Source organism: Sinocyclocheilus grahami, unplaced genomic scaffold, assembly GCF_001515645.1.
Source record: "Sinocyclocheilus grahami isolate Dianchi unplaced genomic scaffold, SAMN03320097.WGS_v1.1 scaffold1329.1, whole genome shotgun sequence".
Lineage (NCBI taxonomy): Eukaryota > Metazoa > Chordata > Actinopteri > Cypriniformes > Cyprinidae > Sinocyclocheilus > Sinocyclocheilus grahami.
This window is the reverse complement of record NW_015506508.1, coordinates 148,493-170,784: the sequence shown is the minus strand read 5'-3', so window position 1 is coordinate 170,784 and position 22,292 is coordinate 148,493. Positions and strand designations below refer to the sequence as shown.

Genomic DNA, 22,292 nt, shown 5'->3' with positions numbered 1-22,292 from the left:
CTCTCTCTCTCTCTCTCTCTCTCTCACACACACACACAGACAGAGTCATTTCAGCATAATGAGCACTGATGATCTCTGCAGTCGCAGTGTTCATGCTGATTTCTGTGTTTCTGAAGAATCCTCAAGGCATCACAGTTTCATCAGAGAAGATGTTTCCAGTCAGAGGGATGAAGTCTGGAAGATACAGCATTCCTCAGATGGCCAGGTGTGTGTGTGTGTGTGTGTGTGTGTGAAACACTACGAAGACTGATCCTGAGTGAACTTACTGGATTTAATTTTCAGTGATCCACGATGTCTACCTCAGGATAATAACTCTTGAATTTATCTGCAAACAACGCAGCAGCTACTCTTAAATGTGATCTGTGTTATAATGCTGATTTAGTCTATTGGATAATGCTTATTTACAGGGGTGTGAAGTAACTAATTACAAATACTCACGTTACAGTAATTAAGTAGCTTTTATCAGTAATTGTACTTTTTTGAGTAGTTTAAAAAATGTGTACTTTTACTTGAGTACATTTTAAGGGATGTATCGGTACTTTTACTCCGCTGTTTTCCTCCGTTTGTGGTTGTAACATGCTTATTTTAATTTAATTTTTATCCATCAACGTGATTGAATAGAGAGTAATAGGTCTCGTGACTTTCGTCAAATCAAATTGTGCATAGAAAACTTTAACCGCCAGCTGTTTATCATGGCTGCTGGAAGCGCATTCTTCAAGCATCAATTCAGTCGCATCTTCCTCTAACTTAATATGTTAAGGTAAATTTTGGATTTCTGCTTACTAAATGATTTGTATATATGCTTGCCTATCTACACGGCCTGAAATTTGGTGTGAGGTTGCGGGTATTGCGTACAGTGTTAAGTGTTAACTCACGCAAGTACCACGTTCAGTAATTTGATGAGTTTGAAAGGGTGAAAAGGGTTTTTATTTTATTTTATCTATTTTATACAATCCGCCTTCATTTAGCAAGTGAACTAGCGCATAAACAATTTTCAAGTTCAACACGTTTTGTTCCGTTCAGTTGTGGATGCTGCTGATTCACCGAGAGCGCATGTGTGTGTGTGTTTTCCTTTGAAAAAGTTTCCCCAGAAATAACACGTACTTACAGTCTGTGAGTCAGAACAGCCAGCATTGTAGTCTACTCTCCCAGGATCAGGAAACAGTCCTCCATAAAATGTGCTGCACACATCTGAATATTTGGGTTGAAGTGTTCTGGAACAGTGTTGTAAATACAACTTAACCACTGATTTCTAGTTGTGTCCATTCTTGGAAGACCAAACAAAGTAGTTTCGCTTTCACAACGAAACACAGCGTCACACACGGTGGCCTAGAGTGAGCGGCGGCCGGGGGCTAGAGTTAGCGGCGGCCAGTGGGCTAAAGAACGACGCGGCGGGCGGGCTTGCGGCAACCACATGTGACGACCCCAGGCTGGACTCCACTCTCATGAGTACTTTTAAATTGGCTACTCTTTTACTCTTACTCAAGTAGTTTTTTGGACAAGTACTTTTACTCTACTCACACTCAATTTTTTGGAAGGTAATGGTACTTTTACTTGAGTATATTTTTTCAGTACTCTTTCCACCACTGCTTATTTATGAATGTTCTCCAGCTCTGGGATCTGGAAGGTGGTCACACTGTTCTCAAACACTCCTCAGAAGAAGTTTACTGCAGACTTTGAGGTCAAAGAATATGGTAAAAACTGATTGTTATATAAATGTGATAATTAAAATAATGTATTTATTGATTTATTTGTGTCTTTTGTCTGGTTTGGTTTTAGTGCTTCCAACATTTGAAGTGAAATTAAAGCTCAGTAAGTCCTTCTTCTATGTGGGTGATGAGAGTCTGACAGTCGACATTGAAGCCAAGTAAGACAAAATATTTTCACTGTATTCAAAATCAGTGTTTAATGTGTGAGCACAGTGAATTAAAATGGAGTTTGTATGTAATCTACAAAATAATGTACTATATGTGAAACCAAAACTTGTCCTGATAGTTTAACTTTAAAATGAGCAAAGACAATACTCTATTTACTACAATTATTTTACTGGTCGTATGAACATAGTTTCAATTGTATCTGTCACTTCCAGTAGATCTGCACAAACACTCAAAGCACAAACACTTCTCAAACAGCATCAGAGTACAAAAATAAAAATACCCTCATATTGTTTAAAACCTGTATGGCTTTCTCAACACACAAGAGGAACTTTTAAAAATGCTGAAACTGCTCTTTTTCTATGTAATGAAGTGTATGTGGATCAGGGACAGTCATCGCCTCTATTCAGTTTTACAGCAGAGATTGGATGTGCTTTTATAGGTACCTGTTTGGACAGAAGGTGGATGGAAATGCGTTTGTGGTGTTTGGTGTGATGGAAAATGAGAAGAAAACAAGTATTCCTGCATCTCTGAAAAAAGTTCAGGTGAGAGACATTAAACATCTCGCCTGTTGAGATCAATATAATTTCTCCTCAAACCTAGAGGACAGTTTAAATAAGAAGTTAAATAGCTTTTATTGTATATTGTTTTTCATGTGTGAATAGATTGTGAAAGGAGAGGGTACTGCAGAACTGACCAATCAGATGATCACTGACACCTTTCCAAACATTAACCAGCTGGTTGGACGATCAATCTATGTTTCAGTCAGTCTATTAACAGAAAGTGGTAAGACTCAACAGATCTGTATGCACATGTTTACCTGCACGTGTGTGATTGTCTGAGAAGCTAATGGTTTGTGTGTTTCAGGCAGTGAAATGGTGGAAGCAGAAAGGAGAGGCATTCAGATCGTGACGTCACCGTACACCATCCACTTCAAAAAAACACCACACTTCTTCAAACCTGGGATGCCCTTCAGTGTCTCGGTAGCTGATTTTACTCATTAAACTCTATTCTGTAAAAGGAAGTGGCACTCATGTGCGAGATGCTGAAAAGCAGTGAGATGCGAGTATAATTTACATGACATTTACAACAGTTAAAAAGCAGCACAGATAAATGTTTTTTTTTTTTACAGTTTTACAGTTAACATGTAGAAAATGTGGAACAATTTCATTGTTTTTTGGTCTGGGTTCTATAAAAGATCTATGTAACAAATCCTGACCAAACACCTGCTGAAAATGTGGAAGTGGAGGTCAATCCTGGAGGGGTCAGAGGTCGAACAAGAGACAACGGCATTGCGAAGGTTACAGTCAACACTCCGAGAGGATCTTCAGCACTGGACATCACTGTAAGACCTGCCATCATAACAGCACTGATGTTCATTCAGTTTCACTGGTGATCTAGTGGAGAATAGATCAGTTAACAGATGTTAAACAATCAATAGAGCATATTGTACAAAGAACATCAGAAAACAATGTATTCTAATAATATGTATTCTTTCCAGGCAAAGACCAAAGATCCAAAATTAAGAGACGAACAGCAGGCAGTGAGGAAGATGACGGCTCAGGCCTATGAGACCAAAGGCGGCTCCAACAACTACCTGTACATCGGCATTGATGCTGCTGAGCTTCAGATCGGTGATCCAATGAGAGTCTATCTGGGCACTGGACAAAGTCCAGGAGTCAGAGATCAAGACTTCACATACATGGTGATTGACAGTCATGTCAGGATTCAAGCAGAAATTATTGATTTAAGTAAAACTTGTGTATTGTTTTTGTTTAAAATTGAATCTTATGAATAAATGAATATCTCTATTTTCTCATCTGCCTCATTTTCAGATCTTGAGTAAAGGTCAGATTGTAAAAGCAGACAGGTTTAAGCGAAGAGGAGAATCACTAGTGATTCTGCCTGTGACTGTAACCAAAGACATGGTGCCGTCCTTCCGCTTTGTGGCTTATTACCATGTGGGCTCGTCTGAGGTGGTGTCTGATTCAGTCTGGGTCGATGTGAAGGACACGTGCATGGGAACGGTGGGTCAACAATCACAAAAAAACAGTTGATGTGCCAATCATCTAGGTCTGACTCAGTGTCTCATTTAATAACAGCTCCAGATTGATGTGAAGGAGAAGATGTATTCCTATCGCACAGGAGATGAGGTCAAGCTGCAGATAACTGGAGATCCTGGAGCTAAAGTTGGTCTGGTGATGGTTGACAAAGCTGTGAACAAGAAGAGACTCACTCAGACAAAGGTGAAGGACGTTCATCAGCATCTCAACAGTCACTGAATTCTTGAGACAGATTTATAAATGATCTCTTTGCTGCTTTAGATCTGGGACATCATAGAGAAGCATGACACCGGCTGTACAGCAGGAGGTGGGAGGGACAGTATGGGGGTTTTCACTGATGCAGGTCTGATGTTTGAGTCCAGCACTGCAGGAGGAACCAACACCAGAACAAGTATGTTTGTATATTTGTAGTTGCTTCATTTTGAATAAAACATATCAGTAAATGTTATTCTGTAAAGATAAGCCAGAAAGGCACTATCAATACACACCATGCATTAGAAACAATTTCATATATTACATTTGAGACGTTTAGTGGCAAATTCACTAAACAGTTACTGGTTTATTATATTTCCACAATCATACATCAGAGTGTCATATACTAATTTCATTCTAATGAGTTTTTCCTCTAGCGGCTGATTGTCCCTTCCTTTCAAAGAGAAGACGGCGATCAGGTGAGAAACAGTAATTCTGATTCAACCCTTTTAAATATTAAACATGCTTTTCAGAGTTCAGCTCTGCTGTTATATATGTTATCCCCCCCACCCCCCCCCCCCCCAAAATTAATTGTATTTTAGTTGGATTTAGATACATGTTTAGATATTATAAATGACTACTTTTGTCTTTATCTGTTTTTTTTTGTTTGTTTTTGTTTTTTTATTGTTTTGTTGTTGTTGTTTGAAACGTTGATTTAAGGGGTCCTTTTATTCATTGTTATTTCAGTCACACCTATACAACGCTTTGTTACCCCAAACTAAATAAAAAGCTTGATCAGTCACATGAAAGTAATCAGAATGCAGCTACTTATTTCTTTGTTACTCATTGACATGTGAACTTCCCCTTTAAATAACACGACACTCTGCCCTCTGTTTATGATGCTGCTTCCATTAAGCGCTGTTAGAAGTGAATTAATTAATTCAGCATTTCGACACTTCCATAAGGATGCGTTAAATTCAACAAAGAGGTTTAATAAAGGATGTACTGATCTTGTGAATTAGCGGATTTTACTTTACCAATATATTTGAATTGGTCGTTAAAGTTTTATATGGGAATATTACAGAACACACTGATCCTTTAACAATGCATTGGCGCAAAAACGCACACCTTCTGGACCAATTTTGCAGCAAGATTTAACCCTAACCCTAATTTTGTGCACTTTTTTACTGTACCAATATTCTAAATTGGCCTTTGAAATTAGCTTTATTGCATGGCAAAAAAAAAAAAACCTTACCTTGCCAACGGATTGACAGAATCCATTGCTCTAATTGTGTTGTTGATACTCCAAATGCAAATTTACATTCAGCTATCCGGCAGCAATTGACGCAAATGACGGCGCTCTGATCCAATGGCATACAGGCATCGTCAGATTGTCAGTACTCTAGCCCAATGATGTTGGGGGATCCAGTGAGGGCTGCAATCATTTTTCAGGGTGGCCGTGCCACTCTTTATCACAACACTGCTAAAATATAGTGCCAGTACGTGTGCTCATTGGCTTCCCCTTCTGCTGGTGGCACCCTAGGTGACCTATTGGACCACCTAGCTTGCCTATGCCTAGAAACAGGCCTGCTGTATTGGAATAAAGTTACAGCATAGATATGCTGCATAAATGATTGCACCTCTTCAGAAACTTAAACTTAAACAGCAATTACTCTTTACTTAGAAGACATGTTAGGGTTCTTTAGAGATATAATGTTCCAGCAAGTCTGCTTGATCAGTTACCAAAGAAGCATGTCCAAATTATTCAGGAAAATATTTTCTTATCAAAGTGATAAAATGTTGTGTTGCAAAAATGAGTACATCCTCCTGAAAGTTACTAAATGAAACTAAATAAAAAAATATTTGGTGTAAGTTTAAGATTAAGTTTAATTTTTGATCAACAGCTAAGAATGAACGGGAATGAAAGGGAAGTAATTTCTTGACCATTAAAAGTGTTATAGACCCCACTGAATCATTCTCAGACTTTGTGACGTGACATGTGGCCAAGTATGGTTACGTGCTCACGGTGTGAACCGTGAACACACACCCGGAGCAGTGGGTTAGCCATTTATGCTGTGGCATCCAGGGAGCAGTTGGGGGTTCGGTGCCTTGCTCAAGGGCACCTCAGTCGTGGTATTGAAGGTGGGAGAGAGCGCTGTACATTCACTCCCCCCACCTACAATTCCTGCCGGTACGAGACTCAAACCCACAACCTTTGGGTTACGAGTCCCACTCTCTAACCATTAGGCCACGACTTCCCCACTTAATTGTGACAACAGCGGAAGCACTTGGGAGAGAACTGTCAGGAGACTTATTTCATTGCATAAGAGGACAGCGGTACAAGAGGAATGCCAACATTGTTTTAAGTGTGAAAATACAACAAAAGTAATACAGAAATTCAACAGCAATGAACTTGTGACGAGACCCCTGAAATCATCAGGCCTTGACTTTAAGCTTTCATTTAGTGATGAGTGATCTGTTTATTTATTTGCTAGAAAAAGAGCAGGAATAATGCCAAGCGAGTGTTTCAGAGCCAGCAAAAGCTATAAAAGGGTGACTGTTTATCTCACAGAGTAAGGTGCAGCCTGCAGAAGTGACATGCATGGTTGTTGTCGACACTGCCGTTGTGACCAAAGCACAATAAACTCATTCAACCTTTTTCCAAGGGCCATATTAACAAAATAAAGACTTCTGGGTATCCATAATCTAGTCTCATGGGACCAAGTTAATCGTTTCGGATCTAACAGGTGTTGCTAGAGGAGGAGTACAGTGAGAAGTGCCTGGTTCCCACAGTGAAGTTCAGTGTTAGTACAGCTCTTCTGTAGGGATGTGTAACAGTAACAGTACTAAATGTTTTTTTGTTTGTTTTTTAGATCCCAGAGAGATTAATGATTTGTTTTTGTTAAAACTAAAAACAGATGATGATGACGATGACTATTATACAGACTCTGAAGATATTGTGTCACGTACGTGGTTTCCTGAGAGTTGGATTTGGGAGGAGATTGATCTACCCACTTGCACAGAAAACCACTGGTTTGTAAGAGTTTGTGTTTCTTTAGACAGCAGTATTGTACTGAACTGAATCAAGTCAGTCTTTGCTTGTGAGATGAAGCTTGTCTATGATTTTCTATCTGTCTCTTCCTCATATTCCAGTGGAACAACATCAGTCACAAAGGAGATCTTCCTGAGATACTCTATCACTACCTGGCAGATCTTGGCTGTCAGTCTGTCACCAACACTTGGTAAGGAGAAGCTGCAAACCCAAAATACATGCTCTGAACATCATCATCATCATCATCATCATCATCATCATCATCATCCAGGAGCTGCTGCTTTAAATCCTTCTGTGTGTCTGTGTTCCTCCTCAAAGGCATCTGTGTGGCAGAACCTGAGGAGATGGTGGTTTTTAAACACCTTTCTATTGACCTAAAGATGCCTTACTCAGCGGTGCGCGGCGAACAACTGGAAATCAAGGCCATTATTCACAACTACACCCCAAAGAAGCAGAAGGTAGATTCGATTTAATATAAAAAATGTAAAATTTATGGTAAAAGTTAAAGCTGTGTGAGTCATAGTAACCAATTATGTTTTAGTCAAATCATGTTCTAATGACAACATACATTACATGGAGTCTGAGGTTAAAATTGAAGAACAGAAAACACCTTTGTTCTCTCGTCATCGCCGCTCTCAATCTGATGGGCTCATTCACAAGAGTGTGAATAATCCTGAGAACCAAGTTCCCTCACAAACTGCTTTTACATCATCCAAAGAGACACTGATCTCCTCATCTAGTTCACACTCTATACAATCCTCTCAGAGTATGTATTATTGAGTTTTTTTGCAATACATTTTTTTTTCAGTGATAGAAAACTATTCCAACACTTATTACCAAGCATTTAAATTGTTGCTAAGTACACTGTACTATACTGTAACTAGTGTACTGCAAGTTAAACCTTGGAACCTAATGTATGCAAATGATGAATACATTCATTACAAAACTACATTAAAGTGATTCATTGTTGACAGCTCCTGAAACTGACATCAGGTCTAGGTGGGACAGATGGGGTTTGTCCAGAGGCAAGAGAGACAGGACACCATCAAAATCAAATGCACCTGAAATTCCGAAGGAAGGTAAAACAAAAATGTCATTAAAATAATTGGTTACACTTTACTTGAAGGGGTGTGCATAAGACTGACATGACACCTTCATAATCTTGACATGACACCTACATAATCATGACATGACACATGTCATGAATATGAAGGTTTTTATGCATGTTTATGACAACTGTCATTAAGTGTCATTCGCTCAGTTATGTAATTTTTAATGCAAAGATGACATTGTTTGAGATGTCTTTGTTATGGGCTATGGTTAGGGGTAAGGCTAGGGGTAGGGGTAGGTTAGGGTTAGGTCAAATAATGTCATATTTGCATTAAAAATGACATAACTGAGCGATTGACACTTAATAACAGTTGTCATAAACATGCATAAAACCTCCTTCATATTCATGACATGTGTCATGTCATGATTATGAAGGTGTCATGTCAGTCTTATGCACACCCCTTCAAGTAAAGTGTTACCTTAAAAATTAATTTAAAATTTATGGTAAAAATTAAAGCTGTGTGAGTCATAGTAACCAATTATGTTTTAGTCAAATCATGTTCTAATGACAACATGCATTACATGGAGTGAGAGTAATTTCTTTTTTTGTGCTGCTCAGGACTCAAATTAAAGAAAAGTATAGGATACTGCCCTGTGCTAAAACAGAAATTTCCTTCTTCATTCATATTGGATTGAAGTTTCCTCTGGATATTTAAGTGATTTGAGTCTCATTCTCCTGTTTTCACCAGGTGCGTGTGGAGTTCATGGAGACAGAAGATGTTTGCAGCTCTGCCAGTAAGAAAGGCAAATACAGAACAACAGTATCTGTTGACAAAGGCTCCAGCATAGCCGTTTCATATGTGATTATTCCCATGACGCTGGGAAATCACATGATTGAGGTGAAAGCTTCTGCATATGACGCCATCTTCACTGATGGAGTGAGAAAGACGCTGAAGGTGGTGGTACGTCTGATGGGAAATTGGGGAAATGACACTTTTTATTTTATTTAGTCATTTGTATCATTAATAGATGTTTGTCATTTTCAATAGATGAACTAAAGCATCATTGGTAGTTAACACTCTCTCTTTCAGTCTGAGGGTGTGCTGATTTCATTACGCAGAGAAAATGTGCAGCTCAATCCTGCTAAGAATGGTGAGATTTACTGTGAAGCACACAATAACATCACTCTGTTACACTTCCACTATACAACGTAGCAGACATTACACTTCTAGCCAGTTATGAAAAAATGTCCATGAATATCATTAGTTTTAGCCAATCCAGAGATCACAATGAACTCCTGCTCTTTTCTTGCTCAGTACTCACCAAAATCATACAAAATATGATCAGCGTGTGACTCATAACTCTTCCTCCATCTTGCTGTTCTTCTCTGTTTCTCTTCCCAAATGGATCAGGGGAAAAACCTTTAGCTTTTAAAGCTGACATACTAGCTGATCGTCTTCCAGACACACCTGCTGACACGTACATCTCGATTACTGGTAAGGAAAAAGATGATTTCATAAATGTGTAGTGATTATTTCTTTAAAGTTGTATGCATGTTTTATTTCAAGAGAGATGAAGCCTATATCTACAGTCATAATGTCCATGGCAAATTGTGTAGTACTTGTATGAGGATTCTATCACGGTACTTAATGTTGGGACTGGTTTGTACTCTTGCATTCTTGGGGCCCAAGCGAGTGGGAAGAAATTTTTTTTTTTTTCAGAGGCTCTTTACATCAGCTCCGCCCACCAATTTGGGGTTGATGTAGACAGCATTACTAAAGAAAGACGTGCACCATACAACAGAGTTAGTGGCGCAGGGCGTAAAGCACGTGGTGGTGTGTTTTTACATGATCGATCAGTTCAAATCCACCTTTTGCCAAACTCATTCTTCTCTTTTTCCCCATAACATATCAGATCAGAAAGACATTTGTTTTCAATAAAAATGAAGGAAAGATTTAAATAATTGAAATATTATAATATTACAATAATTATTATAATATTACAAGACATTGTGCCCAGGAGATTCTGAATTCTTGATCCGGGCCTGATGCTGCGGCAGAGTTGAGACCTGCTACTGCCAATACATCCACAGACATACTGCTGTGAGCATGTAGGAAATACTGCTGCTGCACATCTAACATATGTATATGAAATAACCCACAACAAAGCAGGAGACAGAGAAGTGGACAATACAAGCCATTATATGCATGCCGCTGAGTGTGAGAATATAAACTGCTGCATCAGTGGACATATTAGATGATTACTTAATTGCATTTGATAGATTTTCAATAAAACACTTGCAATGGATTTTTTAAAAGCTGTTTTCAAGATGCGCTGTGATCGGTGAAACCAGGATCTGGACTAACATTTTCAATTTCTTCCAGATAGAAGACCTACAAGTCACATATAGTGTTGAGAGTGTTGCGTACAAATATAATAAACTGAACTGAATGTTTCCTCTTACATTCCTCCAGCTGAAGAGATCACTCAGACAGTCGAGCAGGCCATCAGTGGAAGCTTCATGGGGCGGTTTATTGTTCAGCCTCGTGGCAGTGGAGAGCAGAACATGATGCTTATGACTCTACCTCTCATAGCCACTCATTATCTGGACAGCACCAATCAGTGGGACACTGTTGGCATGGAGCGCCGTGATGAAGCTGTTAACCATATCAGCACAGGTCAGCAGCACACAACAGATATAAAAATCAAGATTACTAAATATTCAACAATATTATTGATTTGACTGGGAAAATAAATCTCATGTATAGCTTTAATAAGAATACATTTCTTACTTGAATGCTGCTTTTAAATGCTCTTGCGTGAAGATGAACATGGCGGATGGTGTGCGGCTCACTCAGGGCGGGTCTCTGCTTTTTTCCCCATAACATATCAGATCAGAAAGACATTTGTTTTCAATAAAAATGAAGGAAAGATTTAAATAATTGAAATATTATAATATTACAATAATTATTATAATATTACAAGACATTGTGCCCAGGAGATTCTGAATTCTTGATCCGGGCCTGATGCTGCGGCAGAGTTGATACCTGCTACTGCCAATACATCCACAGACATACTGCTGTGAGCATGTAGGAAATACTGCTGCTGCACATCTAACATATGTATATGAAATAACCCACAACAAAGCAGGAGACAGAGAAGTGGACAATACAAGCCATTATATGCATGCCGCTGAGTGTGAGAATATAAACTGCTGCATCAGTGGACATATTAGATGATTACTTAATTGCATTTGATAGATTTTCAATAAAACACTTGCAATGGATTTTTTAAAAGCTGTTTTCAAGATGCGCTGTGATCGGTGAAACCAGGATCTGGACTAACATTTTCAATTTCTTCCAGATAGAAGACCTACAAGTCACATATAGTGTTGAGAGTGTTGCGTACAAATATAATAAACTGAACTGAATGTTTCCTCTTACATTCCTCCAGCTGAAGAGATCACTCAGACAGTCGAGCAGGCCATCAGTGGAAGCTTCATGGGGCGGTTTATTGTTCAGCCTCGTGGCAGTGGAGAGCAGAACATGATGCTTATGACTCTACCTCTCATAGCCACTCATTATCTGGACAGCACCAATCAGTGGGACACTGTTGGCATGGAGCGCCGTAATGAAGCTGTTAACCATATCAGCACAGGTCAGCAGCACACAACAGATATAAAAATCAAGATTACTAAATATTCAACAATATTATTGATTTGACTGGGAAAATAAATCTCATGTATAGCTTTAATAAGAATACATTTCTTACTTGAATGCTGCTTTTAAATGCTCTTGCGTGAAGATGAACATGGCGGATGGTGTGCGGCTCACTCAGGGCGGGTCTCTGCTGATACGGCAGTGTCCGTCAACACTTGTAGGCAGGGCATATGAAATGTGACGTCACATTGTACAGATTCTACAAACGGCTTGTTCTGAGACACTGCTTATGATTTATGGGGATTAAAACCTGCTACTGCCAATACATCCACAGACATACTGCTGTGAGCATGTAGGAAATACTGCTGCTGCACATCTAACATATGTATATGAAATAACCCCCAACAAAGCAGGAGACAGAGAAGTGGACAATACAAGCCATTATATGCATGCCGCTGAGTGTAAGAATATAAACTGTTGCATCAGTGGACATGCTATTAGATGATCACTTAATAGCATTTGATAGATTTTCAATAAAACACTTGCAATGGATTTTTTAAAAGCTGTTTTCAAGATGCGCTGTGATCGGTGAAACCAGGATCTGGACTAACATTTTCAATTTCTTCCAGATAGAAGACCTACGAGTCACATATAGTGTTGAGAGTGTTGCGTACAAATATAATAAACTGAACTGAATGTTTCCTCTTACATTCCTCCAGCTGAAGAGATCACTCAGACAGTCGAGCAGGCCATCAGTGGAAGCTTCATGGGGCGGTTTATTGTTCAGCCTCGTGGTAATGGAGAGCAGAACATGATGCTGATGACTCTACCTCTCACAGCCACTCATTATCTGGACAGCACCAATCAGTGGGACACTGTTGGCATGGAGCGCCGTGATGAAGCTGTTAACCATATCAGCACAGGTCAGCAGCACACAACAGATATAAAAATCAAGATTACTAAATATTCAACAATATTATTGATTTGACTGGGAAAATAAATCTCATGTATAGCTTTAATAAGAATACATTTCTTACTTGAATGCTGCTTTTAAATGCTCTTGCGTGAAGATGAACATGGCGGATGGTGTGCGGCTCACTCAGGGCGGGTCTCTGCTGATACGGCAGTGTCCGTCAACACTTGTAGGCAGGGCATATGAAATGTGACGTCACATTGTACAGATTCTACAAACGGCTTGTTCTGAGACACTGCTTATGATTTATGGGGATTAAAAAAAGCAGTGGGTGGATTTTTATCATTATATGATGGTTGTGTACACACTGCCAACACACATTTATGTTCTAACAAAATGTAAAAGTGAATTTTGCGTAATAGGTGCCCTTTAAAACAATCTGTATTGTAAAAAGCACCAAATGAATAAATAAACAATAAATTGATATAAATTGATGATGAATCTGACTATGATTTGGGAAAAAAACACTCTCAAAGATTCTCTCTTGAAAACTTTAGACCAAAAGCAGGAACAAATATGCAGATAATAAACAAATAAATATTCTTTCTTTATTATTTTTCATATTAAGGTTATCAGCGGCAGCTGGGTTACCGTAAATCAGATGGATCCTATGCTGCATGGAGAGACAGGCCGAGCAGCACATGGTAAAGTCACTTTGATGTCATTACTTTTGGGGAAATAAACTTGTTTTTGTGTTTCATGCCTAGTTTCTCTTGCATTACATTATATATTACATCATTAGTAATGATAATAATAATTTGTTTTACATTTGATTAATTTCTGTTCTGCTTGTCTGTTGAAGGTTGACAGCATATGTGGCTAAAGTCTTCAGCATGGCCCATAACCTTGTTATTATAGAGGAGAATGTGATCTGCAGCGCCCTTAAGTGGCTGATTCTCCACAAACAAATACAAGACGGCTCTTTTAAAGAGGATTCAGCTGTAATGCAGGGAGAGATGGTGGTAAGTTGAATGTTGTTGAATGTGTCCATCTCTGTTCACAAAAGAAAGATGGAATGAACCCATGATTTATTTCACTGTGGTTTCCAGTAGTAATGCATTAAATAATCTGCAGCACAAACAAACAAAATATAACAATGCAGTGACTATGGAGGAAGATTTTTCAAGAGGGGAAATGATCTGGCTTGTTTTTCAACATTTCGGTCATTCACAGAAGCTAAATTCACATCAAGACCAGCACACTGCACTTTATTCTACATTAATGAACACATTGTTACTGAATGTGTAACACCAGGGCTCGTGTGAGTGCTTGAAATCCTTGAACATGCTCCTTGAAACTGCTTGAAAAGTGCTTGAATTTGACTTTGTAAGAACCCTAAACACACACACACACACACACACACACACACTCTCTCTCAAACACACACACACACACAGTCTTGACAGTTCTTGTGATAGCCTAGTTTATTTGTGCTTTATTCCAGGGTGACGTGCGTGGCAAAGATGCTGATGCCTCTCTGACGGCTTTTGTTGTGATTGCCATGCAAGAGGCCAGCGAGATCTGTGCTGGACCAGTTGCTGTAAGTTAATTTGTTTCACCACGTGCAGTTTTGGTGCATTTTTCCCCCCTGAATCTTTGGCCACATGCACATTCATCTTTTAAAGCTTAATCCTGTGCATACATTCACTAGGTTGCCGTTTCTGTAAATCACCCCTATAACTTTACAGTAAGTATGTGGCCATATAGTCAAGGCAAACAAAATGTTTATCTCTGATCTCATTATTACAGTCTTAAAATAGCTCTCTGACTGTATCATTTATGGGTCCTCATGTCAAAGTTATCTAAAGAATTGTGATTTGTTCAAGCATACAGGTGACAACACCACTGATCTATATTAGAGAATTGCTCATGAAGTCATAAAAAAATGTTGGCACCGTGCCACCACATTCATATTCCCTATTCCAGACGAGATCCTCAACATATGTATTACAAATAAGAAAGTGCTCATTCTGAAATCTGAATCTGAAAGATTTCTGTAATATTGTTTTTATTCGTACAGTAAGCCAACTCCAATATATCGCTTATCCTGCCTGAAAAGACCATAAACATTACAGATTACACCTGAAGTAACAATTAATTCACATAGACATATCCTAAAAATACTGCACAATCAGGTGATGTTAGGTCAGTGTTTTGGCTGTCTGATGCTCTCTGCCGGTAGGGAATAGAACACTTGAACACTTACGATGTCTTCATCGCCTAATGGCTGCACAGTGAGCATAATTTCTGTTCTGCTTGTCTGTTGAAGGTTGACAGCATATGTGGCTAAAGTCTTCAGCATGGCCCATAACCTTGTTATTATAGAGGAGAATGTGATCTGCAGCGCCCTTAAGTGGCTGATTCTCCACAAACAAATACAAGACGGCTCTTTTAAAGAGGATTCAGCTGTAATGCAGGGAGAGATGGTGGTAAGTTGAATGTTGTTGAATGTGTCCATCTCTGTTCACAAAAGAAAGATGGAATGAACCCATGATTTATTTCACTGTGGTTTCCAGGAGTAATGCATTAAATAATCTGCAGCACAAACAAACAAAATATAACAATGTGCTGACTATGGAGGAAGTTTTTGATCTGGCTTGTTTTTCAACATTTCGGTCATTCACAGAAGCTAAATTCACATCAAGACCAGCACACTGCACTTTATTCTACATTAATGAACACATTGTTACTGAATGTGTAACACCAGGGCTCGTGTGAGTGCTTGAAATCCTTGAACATGCTCCTTGAAACTGCTTGAAAAGTGCTTGAATTTGACTTTGTAAGAACCCTAAACACACACACACACACACACACACACACACTCTCTCTCAAACACACACACACACACAGTCTTGACAGTTCTTGTGATAGCCTAGTTTATTTGTGCTTTATTCCAGGGTGACGTGCGTGGCAAAGATGCTGATGCCTCTCTGACGGCTTTTGTTGTGATTGCCATGCAAGAGGCCAGCGAGATCTGTGCTGGTCTTTGAAAGCCCCACACACACACACACACACACACACACACACTCTCTCTCAAACACACACACACACACAGTCTTGACAGTTCTTGTGATAGCCTAGTTTATTTGTGCTTTATTCCAGGGTGACGTGCGTGGCAAAGATGCTGATGCCTCTCTGACGGCTTTTGTTGTGATTGCCATGCAAGAGGCCAGCGAGATCTGTGCTGGACCAGTTGCTGTAAGTTAATTTGTTTCACCACGTGCAGTTTTGGTGCATTTTTCCCCCCTGAATCTTTGGCCACATGCACATTCATCTTTTAAAGCTTAATCCTGTGCATACATTCACTAGGTTGCCGTTTCTGTAAATCATCCCTATAACTTTACAGTAAGTATGTGGCCATATAGTCAAGGCAAACAAAATGTTTATCTCTGATCTCATTATTACAGTCTTAAAATAGCTCTCTGACTGTATCATTTATGGGTCCTCATGTCAAAGTTATCTAAAGAATTGTGATTTGTTCAAGCATACAGGTGACAACACCACTGATCTATATTAGAGAATTGCTCATGAAGTCATAAAAAATGTTGCCACCGTGCCACCACATTCATATTCCCTATTCCAGACGAGATCCTCAACATATGTATTACAAATAAGAAAGTGCTCATTCTGAAATCTGAATCTGAAAGATTTCTGTAATATTGTTTTTATTCGTACAGTAAGCCAACTCCAATATATCGCTTATCCTGCCTGAAAAGACCATAAACATTACAGATTACACCTGAAGTAACAATTAATTCACATAGACATATCCTAAAAATACTGCACAATCAGGTGATGTTAGGTCAGTGTTTTGGCTGTCTGATGCTCTCTGCCGGTAGGGAATAGAACACTTGAACACTTACGATGTCTTCATCGCCTAATGGCTGCACAGTGAGCAATCCAGTCATTATACAGATCAGTGGACAACACACAAGAACCTTCAGGAGTTAACACGATAGTCCATTCAAAAATGAAGTCTGTCATTTACTGACTCTCATGTCATTCCAAACCTGTAAAAATATTCTTTCTTTGCTGAATACAAAAGAAGATATTTTAAAGAATGTAGGTAACAAACAGGTTTTGGTCTCTACTGACCTCCATAGTATTTTTTTCCATACTATGGGATTAAATGGGGATTAGCAACTATTTGGTTACCAACTTTCTTCAAAATATCTTCTTTCTTCTCGTACAGCTTTGGAACGACTTGAGTAAATGATGACAGCATTTTAATTTTTGGGTGAACTGTTCCTTTAACAGTTGATTATGGTAAATGCTGTAGGATGCAGATCTAAGAAATTATTTTCACCTTTCACACGTTTATAGAGTCTGCATGAAAGTATCAGGAAGGCTGTTTCTTTCTTAGAAGGTCGGCTTCCACAGCTGACCAATCCTTACGCTGTAGCGATGACATCCTACGCCATGGCCAATGCCAACAAACTCAATAAAGACATCTTGATGAAATACTCCAGCCAACATGAAGGTCAGTCAAGTCAACAAGGCATCAAAAAGAGCTGCGCTTTGCAACAGTGCTCACTTCGACCCAAGTGTAAATAGTGGAAGAATTACAGATGTTTTGTTGTGTAATGACAGCTGCTTGAGACAATACTGTTTCTATTGCTGTGTTGTGTTTGAAACAGCCGGTCGGTCCTGGACTGTCCCTGGACAGCACCATCACTCACTAGAGGCGACGGCTTATGCTGTGCTGGCGCTTGTGAAGGACAAAGACTTTGATAAAGCAGGAGAAGCAGTGCACTGGCTGAACAGACAGCAGTCTCACTATGGAGGATCTGGCACCACTCAGGTACACTAACACCTCATCATTTGACTGTGATGAACAGCAGAACAAGTGCAGGACTGACACTGCAGGACAGGATTTGAATGCTTTTCTGTCTTTTCTAGGCGACCATCATGGTGTTCCAGGCCGTGGCAGAGTATCGCACGCAGGTGAAGGACCGGCAAAACTTCAATCTGAACGTGGAGCTGTCCGTGGCAGGAAGAAGCAAACCTGTCAGATGGGCTTTTAAAAGAGATAATATGCATCTTACTCGGTCAGACAAGGTGAGGAGTAACTCATCTTCTAGATTCAAACTGTTTGCAGCTCATGTCAGTTGAAAGTTTTTGTGGTATGATATTAAATGAAGAATCATGGGAGTTTTGTTGATCGTCATTCATAATTTTTATTGTCTACGTCAATAGTGTTTGATCAATGAACTCTTCAGGTATCTCTGTTATATCATGGATTTGATTCTGATGACTCGAGTACGTCTGCATTCACTCAACAGGTGGAGTTAAACGAGGTCTTCAATGTAACTGCTAAAGGAACTGGAACAGCCACTCTCTCAGTGAGTGTTCATGAGCGTTTATACAGTCAACAGCAAGATTAAAGGGACAGTTACTCATTAATTACTCGCCCTCATGTCATTCCATACCCATAAGACATTTGTTCATCTTCGTAAAATACATCACGCTACGAGTATACTTTTTGAGCGCAAAGTAAACAGAAATAATGAACTGTGTCATGGTACTATCGTGAACATGCAGCAAAGACTGATGCGGAAGAGAAGAAATTTTTGAATAAAGTTATTTTTGTTTACTTTGTGCACAAAAAGTATTCTTGTAGCTTCATAAAATTATGGTTGAACCACTGATGTCACATGGACTATTTTAACGATGTCCTTACTGGGCCATAAAACGTTTCAGTTGCGTTGCTGTCTATGCAGGGTCTGAAAGCTTTCGGGTTTCATCAAAAATATCTTAATTTGTTTTCCGAAGATGAACGAAGGTCTTACAGGTTTGGAACGACATGAGGGTGAGTAATTAATGACAGAATTGTAATTTTTTGGGGTGAACTAACCGTTTAAAGCTTGTGAACATCTAATCTGAGACGTGCTGCTGTTTTCAGGTTCTGACGCTGTACTACGCCAGACCTGTTGAGAAGAAATCTGACTGTACTTTCTTTGATCTGACTGTTAAAATGGAGAAAGACAATGAAGGTAAGATTGAGCTCCTGCCCTTTCTGTGGCACTTTCCATACATTCAGATCTAAAATAAAACCTCCAAAGTACTTCTTTATATGCTGCTTTTTGATTTTAATTACTAACGTTTTTTTTCCTTAGCAAAACAAGGAGCCGTTGAAACATACATGCTCACTATGGATTTCTAGTATGTAAACAAAAATCCTAAGTTTATTATTAGGCCAATACACTATTTTATTTGTAATTCATCATTTAAGCTGTTTTCACAGTTTTTTTTTTTTTTTTTTTGGTCACAGCCTGAGTTTGCTTTTCCCACATTGGCGGTATGTTTGCATCATGAATGTATGTGAGTACTAGTGAAAACTGGTTACCATTGTAACTACATAATGACTCCGACAGAGATTGCAGTTTCACTGAGTTTCTGACAGATGCAACTCACTGAGATGAGCAGCTCTGCGTTACTACAATATAATAATTCTGAGGTCAAACAGACTCGGGTTCAAACCAAAAGCTCTAGTGTGAAAACAGCTTTAAACACACAGAAGATGGAGCAAAACTACAAAACCAGTTATTAAAATCTGCTCTTGCTCTCCATCTTCACAGCTACAAAGATGATAAAACTGATGCCACCATGACTATTCTGGACATTGGCTTACCGACTGGATTTGAAGTTGAAGAAAGTGATCTTAAAGAGGTATTGTGGTGATAAACTGATGCAGTTATGTTTCTGTATATAGAAGAGGAATCTAACACACATCTGCTGACAGGACATAAAGCATTTTGATCATGTCATGCATTGAGGTTTTTGTTTTCTTATTTTCTTGTCCTCAGTTGTCTTCAGGGAAGGAGAGATACATTCAGAAATATGAAAAGAATAAAGTGCTGTCAGAGCGAGGATCCCTCATCCTCTACTTAAATAAGGTATGAACAAACTGTGTTGTCTGATGCAAAATGTTATCTAACAAACCTTTCCGTTTGTGTTTTATTTACACCCCCTCCGTTTCGTCTTGTTCACCTGCTGCTCTGTTCATGGTCTGGTTTTGGGTTGATTGACATGGTTTGTTTTACCAAGGGGCCTGAGCCGTCATCAGGCGAGAATGTGAGAAAAACATGAGGTCAAAGATCAAACTTGTTAGACCGGTACATCCCCTTAACCCGAAAGTGATTTACGGCAGATTAACTGAAGTACTCAAGCTAGGAAACGTGTATTACACACATACATCAAAATACAAAGGAAAAAAACATATTTGAACCACATGCTGGACAACTGTCAATCATTAGTCTAACATTGCTTTCACACGTTCAACAGATGACCAACCAACTGACAGGAAGCGGTTACTTGCTGTTCTCACACACAGCTTGTTCCTCACAGGGTCTTTATTCAACGCTAAACAAACTCACCTCACTGGCTGACTCAGGGCTAATCTGTTGGAGAAACATCCCACACAGTTTCGACAGTGATGAGAAGAACTCTCTCTAGTTTCTGTAGATCTGTCAAGGGCATTCAGCTACAATTATGCTTGCAACAAACTGATTTTTTTTATTGTAATGATCTAGAATGCAAATACTCAATATGCAAAGATAACTGTAAATAAGCCATCTGTAGGTTGACATTTAGCATATGTGGCATATTCATAACATTCATGCTACTAATTAATAGAAATAGTAACCATTAGTATACTATTTTGAAATCAACTCGAGTATCACAACAAATTAACAATGACTCAACCAAAGACATGAGTTTGGAGCAGGACTGTTTGGCCAACCAATGGAAACTGCTGGAAATCAATAATTTTTTTTTTTTTTTTTTTTTGGTCACAGCCTGAGTTTGCTTTTCCCACATTGGCGGTATGTTTGCATCATGAATGTATGTGAGTACTAGTGAAAACTGGTTACCATTGTAACTACATAATGACTCCGACAGAGATTGCAGTTTCACTGAGTTTCTGACAGATGCAACTCACTGAGATGAGCAGCTCTGCGTTACTACAATATAATAATTCTGAGGTCAAACAGACTCGGGTTCAAACCAAAAGCTCTAGTGTGAAAACAGCTTTAAACACACAGAAGATGGAGCAAAACTACAAAACCAGTTATTAAAATCTGCTCTTGCTCTCCATCTTCACAGCTACAAAGATGATAAAACTGATGCCACCATGACTATTCTGGACATTGGCTTACCGACTGGATTTGAAGTTGAAGAAAGTGATCTTAAAGAGGTATTGTGGTGATAAACTGATGCAGTTATGTTTCTGTATATAGAAGAGGAATCTAACACTCATCTGCTGACAGGACATAAAGCATTTTGATCATGTCATGTATTGAGATTTTTGTTTTCTTGTCCTCAGTTGTCTTCAGGGAAGGAGAGATACATTCAGAAATATGAAAAGAATAAAGTGCTGTCAGAGCGAGGATCCCTCATCCTCTACTTAAATAAGGTATGAACAAACTGTGTTGTCTGATGATTTCGTAAACAGATTCAAAAATGTTTTCTTTTGACCAGGAAACATGTGCTATTGTTTTATATTTCTATGAAATATTGTTGAGTTCTTCATTCTGATTGGCTGACAGAGTGCTTCATTAATATCCAGTAACTGCACATCCATACAGTTCCATGACACTGCGTGTTCACCTTGAAAGGGGTCATGAATTGTACTGTTCTCTGAGGTCCACTTATAATGTTATCAGGATTTTTACATCAGAAAACACAATCATTTAGAAGTAATAGGCTATTTTCTGTCCTGTTTTGACCCCCCTCATCAGAGCGCTCTGTTTGAATGATTGGCTAACAGTACATAGCTAATTTGCATCTGCAGTCCCTGGGCAGGATGTTGTTACAAAATTACAATTTTAAGGCACACACAATACAGTACACACAACACATACAATATACAATATTGAAAGAAAAAAAAAGTCAATGATCACATATTTGATTTTCCTTAAGCCATACTTTAAGCGTAGTTTTAAAAATACTAAATGTTGTACACTCTCTAATATTAACCGGTATTAAATTCCATCTTTCTGCTGCTCTAACTGAAAAAGCTGATTGTCCAAAAACAGTTTTCTTAAATTTAGTTGAACAATCACCTCTAACTGATGACCTAGTCTGCCTGATATTATCCTTACAGAAAGTCACACATTGTTTAAGAGGTGGTGGTGCAAGATCATGAAATAATTTGTACATCAAGCACACATCAGCAAATAATACAAAATTGTCAAACGTCAATAATTTATAATTTTTAATAATATTGCAGTGATGATAACTCCTTGGCTTTTTAGCTAAGATTTTCAGTTTGTTTATAAATAGTATATAATGGTTTTTAACGTGGTTATACTTGTATGAGACCAACTTGTAGCACAATAAGATAAATGAGGGAGAATCATTGAATGCATAAAGAGTTTAGCAGCAGCCACAGGTAATTGGTGCCTAATATTCCTAAAGATCATCAAGCTT

The 22,292-nt window shown here is 38.8% G+C and overlaps 1 protein-coding gene and 1 long non-coding RNA gene across 5 annotated transcripts in view; one reads left to right on the top strand and one right to left on the bottom strand.

Annotated features, from left to right (window-relative positions):
• LOC107569285 (uncharacterized) overlaps window positions 1–12,842 on the bottom strand; it is a 13,161-nt gene extending 319 nt beyond the window's left edge. The window contains exons 1-2 of the long non-coding RNA XR_001606880.1: window positions 12,830–12,842; window positions 5,380–5,384 (exon numbers count right to left, since the gene is read on the bottom strand). This is a non-coding gene — a long non-coding RNA (uncharacterized lncRNA). The remainder of the gene's footprint in view (window positions 1–5,379; window positions 5,385–12,829) is intronic.
• LOC107569282 (complement C3-like) overlaps window positions 1–22,292 on the top strand; it is a 90,417-nt gene that overhangs the window by 48,481 nt on the left and 19,644 nt on the right. For 2 of the 4 annotated variants that reach the window (XM_016255332.1, XM_016255334.1), the window contains exons 5-34: window positions 117–205; window positions 1,612–1,694; window positions 1,780–1,867; window positions 2,317–2,419; window positions 2,540–2,660; window positions 2,742–2,857; window positions 3,073–3,219; window positions 3,376–3,579; window positions 3,710–3,901; window positions 3,977–4,120; window positions 4,199–4,328; window positions 4,567–4,608; window positions 7,048–7,162; window positions 7,283–7,371; window positions 7,500–7,639; window positions 8,981–9,193; window positions 9,323–9,383; window positions 9,644–9,727; window positions 10,706–10,909; window positions 13,432–13,507; window positions 13,666–13,825; window positions 14,308–14,403; window positions 17,187–17,343; window positions 17,501–17,664; window positions 17,763–17,921; window positions 18,146–18,205; window positions 18,766–18,856; window positions 18,980–19,025; window positions 19,442–19,532; window positions 19,670–19,759. In XM_016255332.1, the coding sequence (XP_016110818.1) occupies window positions 117–205; window positions 1,612–1,694; window positions 1,780–1,867; window positions 2,317–2,419; window positions 2,540–2,660; window positions 2,742–2,857; window positions 3,073–3,219; window positions 3,376–3,579; window positions 3,710–3,901; window positions 3,977–4,120; window positions 4,199–4,328; window positions 4,567–4,608; window positions 7,048–7,162; window positions 7,283–7,371; window positions 7,500–7,639; window positions 8,981–9,193; window positions 9,323–9,383; window positions 9,644–9,727; window positions 10,706–10,909; window positions 13,432–13,507; window positions 13,666–13,825; window positions 14,308–14,403; window positions 17,187–17,343; window positions 17,501–17,664; window positions 17,763–17,921; window positions 18,146–18,205; window positions 18,766–18,856; window positions 18,980–19,025; window positions 19,442–19,532; window positions 19,670–19,759 (3,555 nt within the window). The remainder of the gene's footprint in view (window positions 1–116; window positions 206–1,611; window positions 1,695–1,779; window positions 1,868–2,316; window positions 2,420–2,539; window positions 2,661–2,741; window positions 2,858–3,072; window positions 3,220–3,375; window positions 3,580–3,709; window positions 3,902–3,976; window positions 4,121–4,198; window positions 4,329–4,566; window positions 4,609–7,047; window positions 7,163–7,282; window positions 7,372–7,499; window positions 7,640–8,980; window positions 9,194–9,322; window positions 9,384–9,643; window positions 9,728–10,705; window positions 10,910–13,431; window positions 13,508–13,665; window positions 13,826–14,307; window positions 14,404–17,186; window positions 17,344–17,500; window positions 17,665–17,762; window positions 17,922–18,145; window positions 18,206–18,765; window positions 18,857–18,979; window positions 19,026–19,441; window positions 19,533–19,669; window positions 19,760–22,292) is intronic. The other 2 variants (XM_016255333.1, XM_016255330.1) reach the window with 2 other exon arrangements.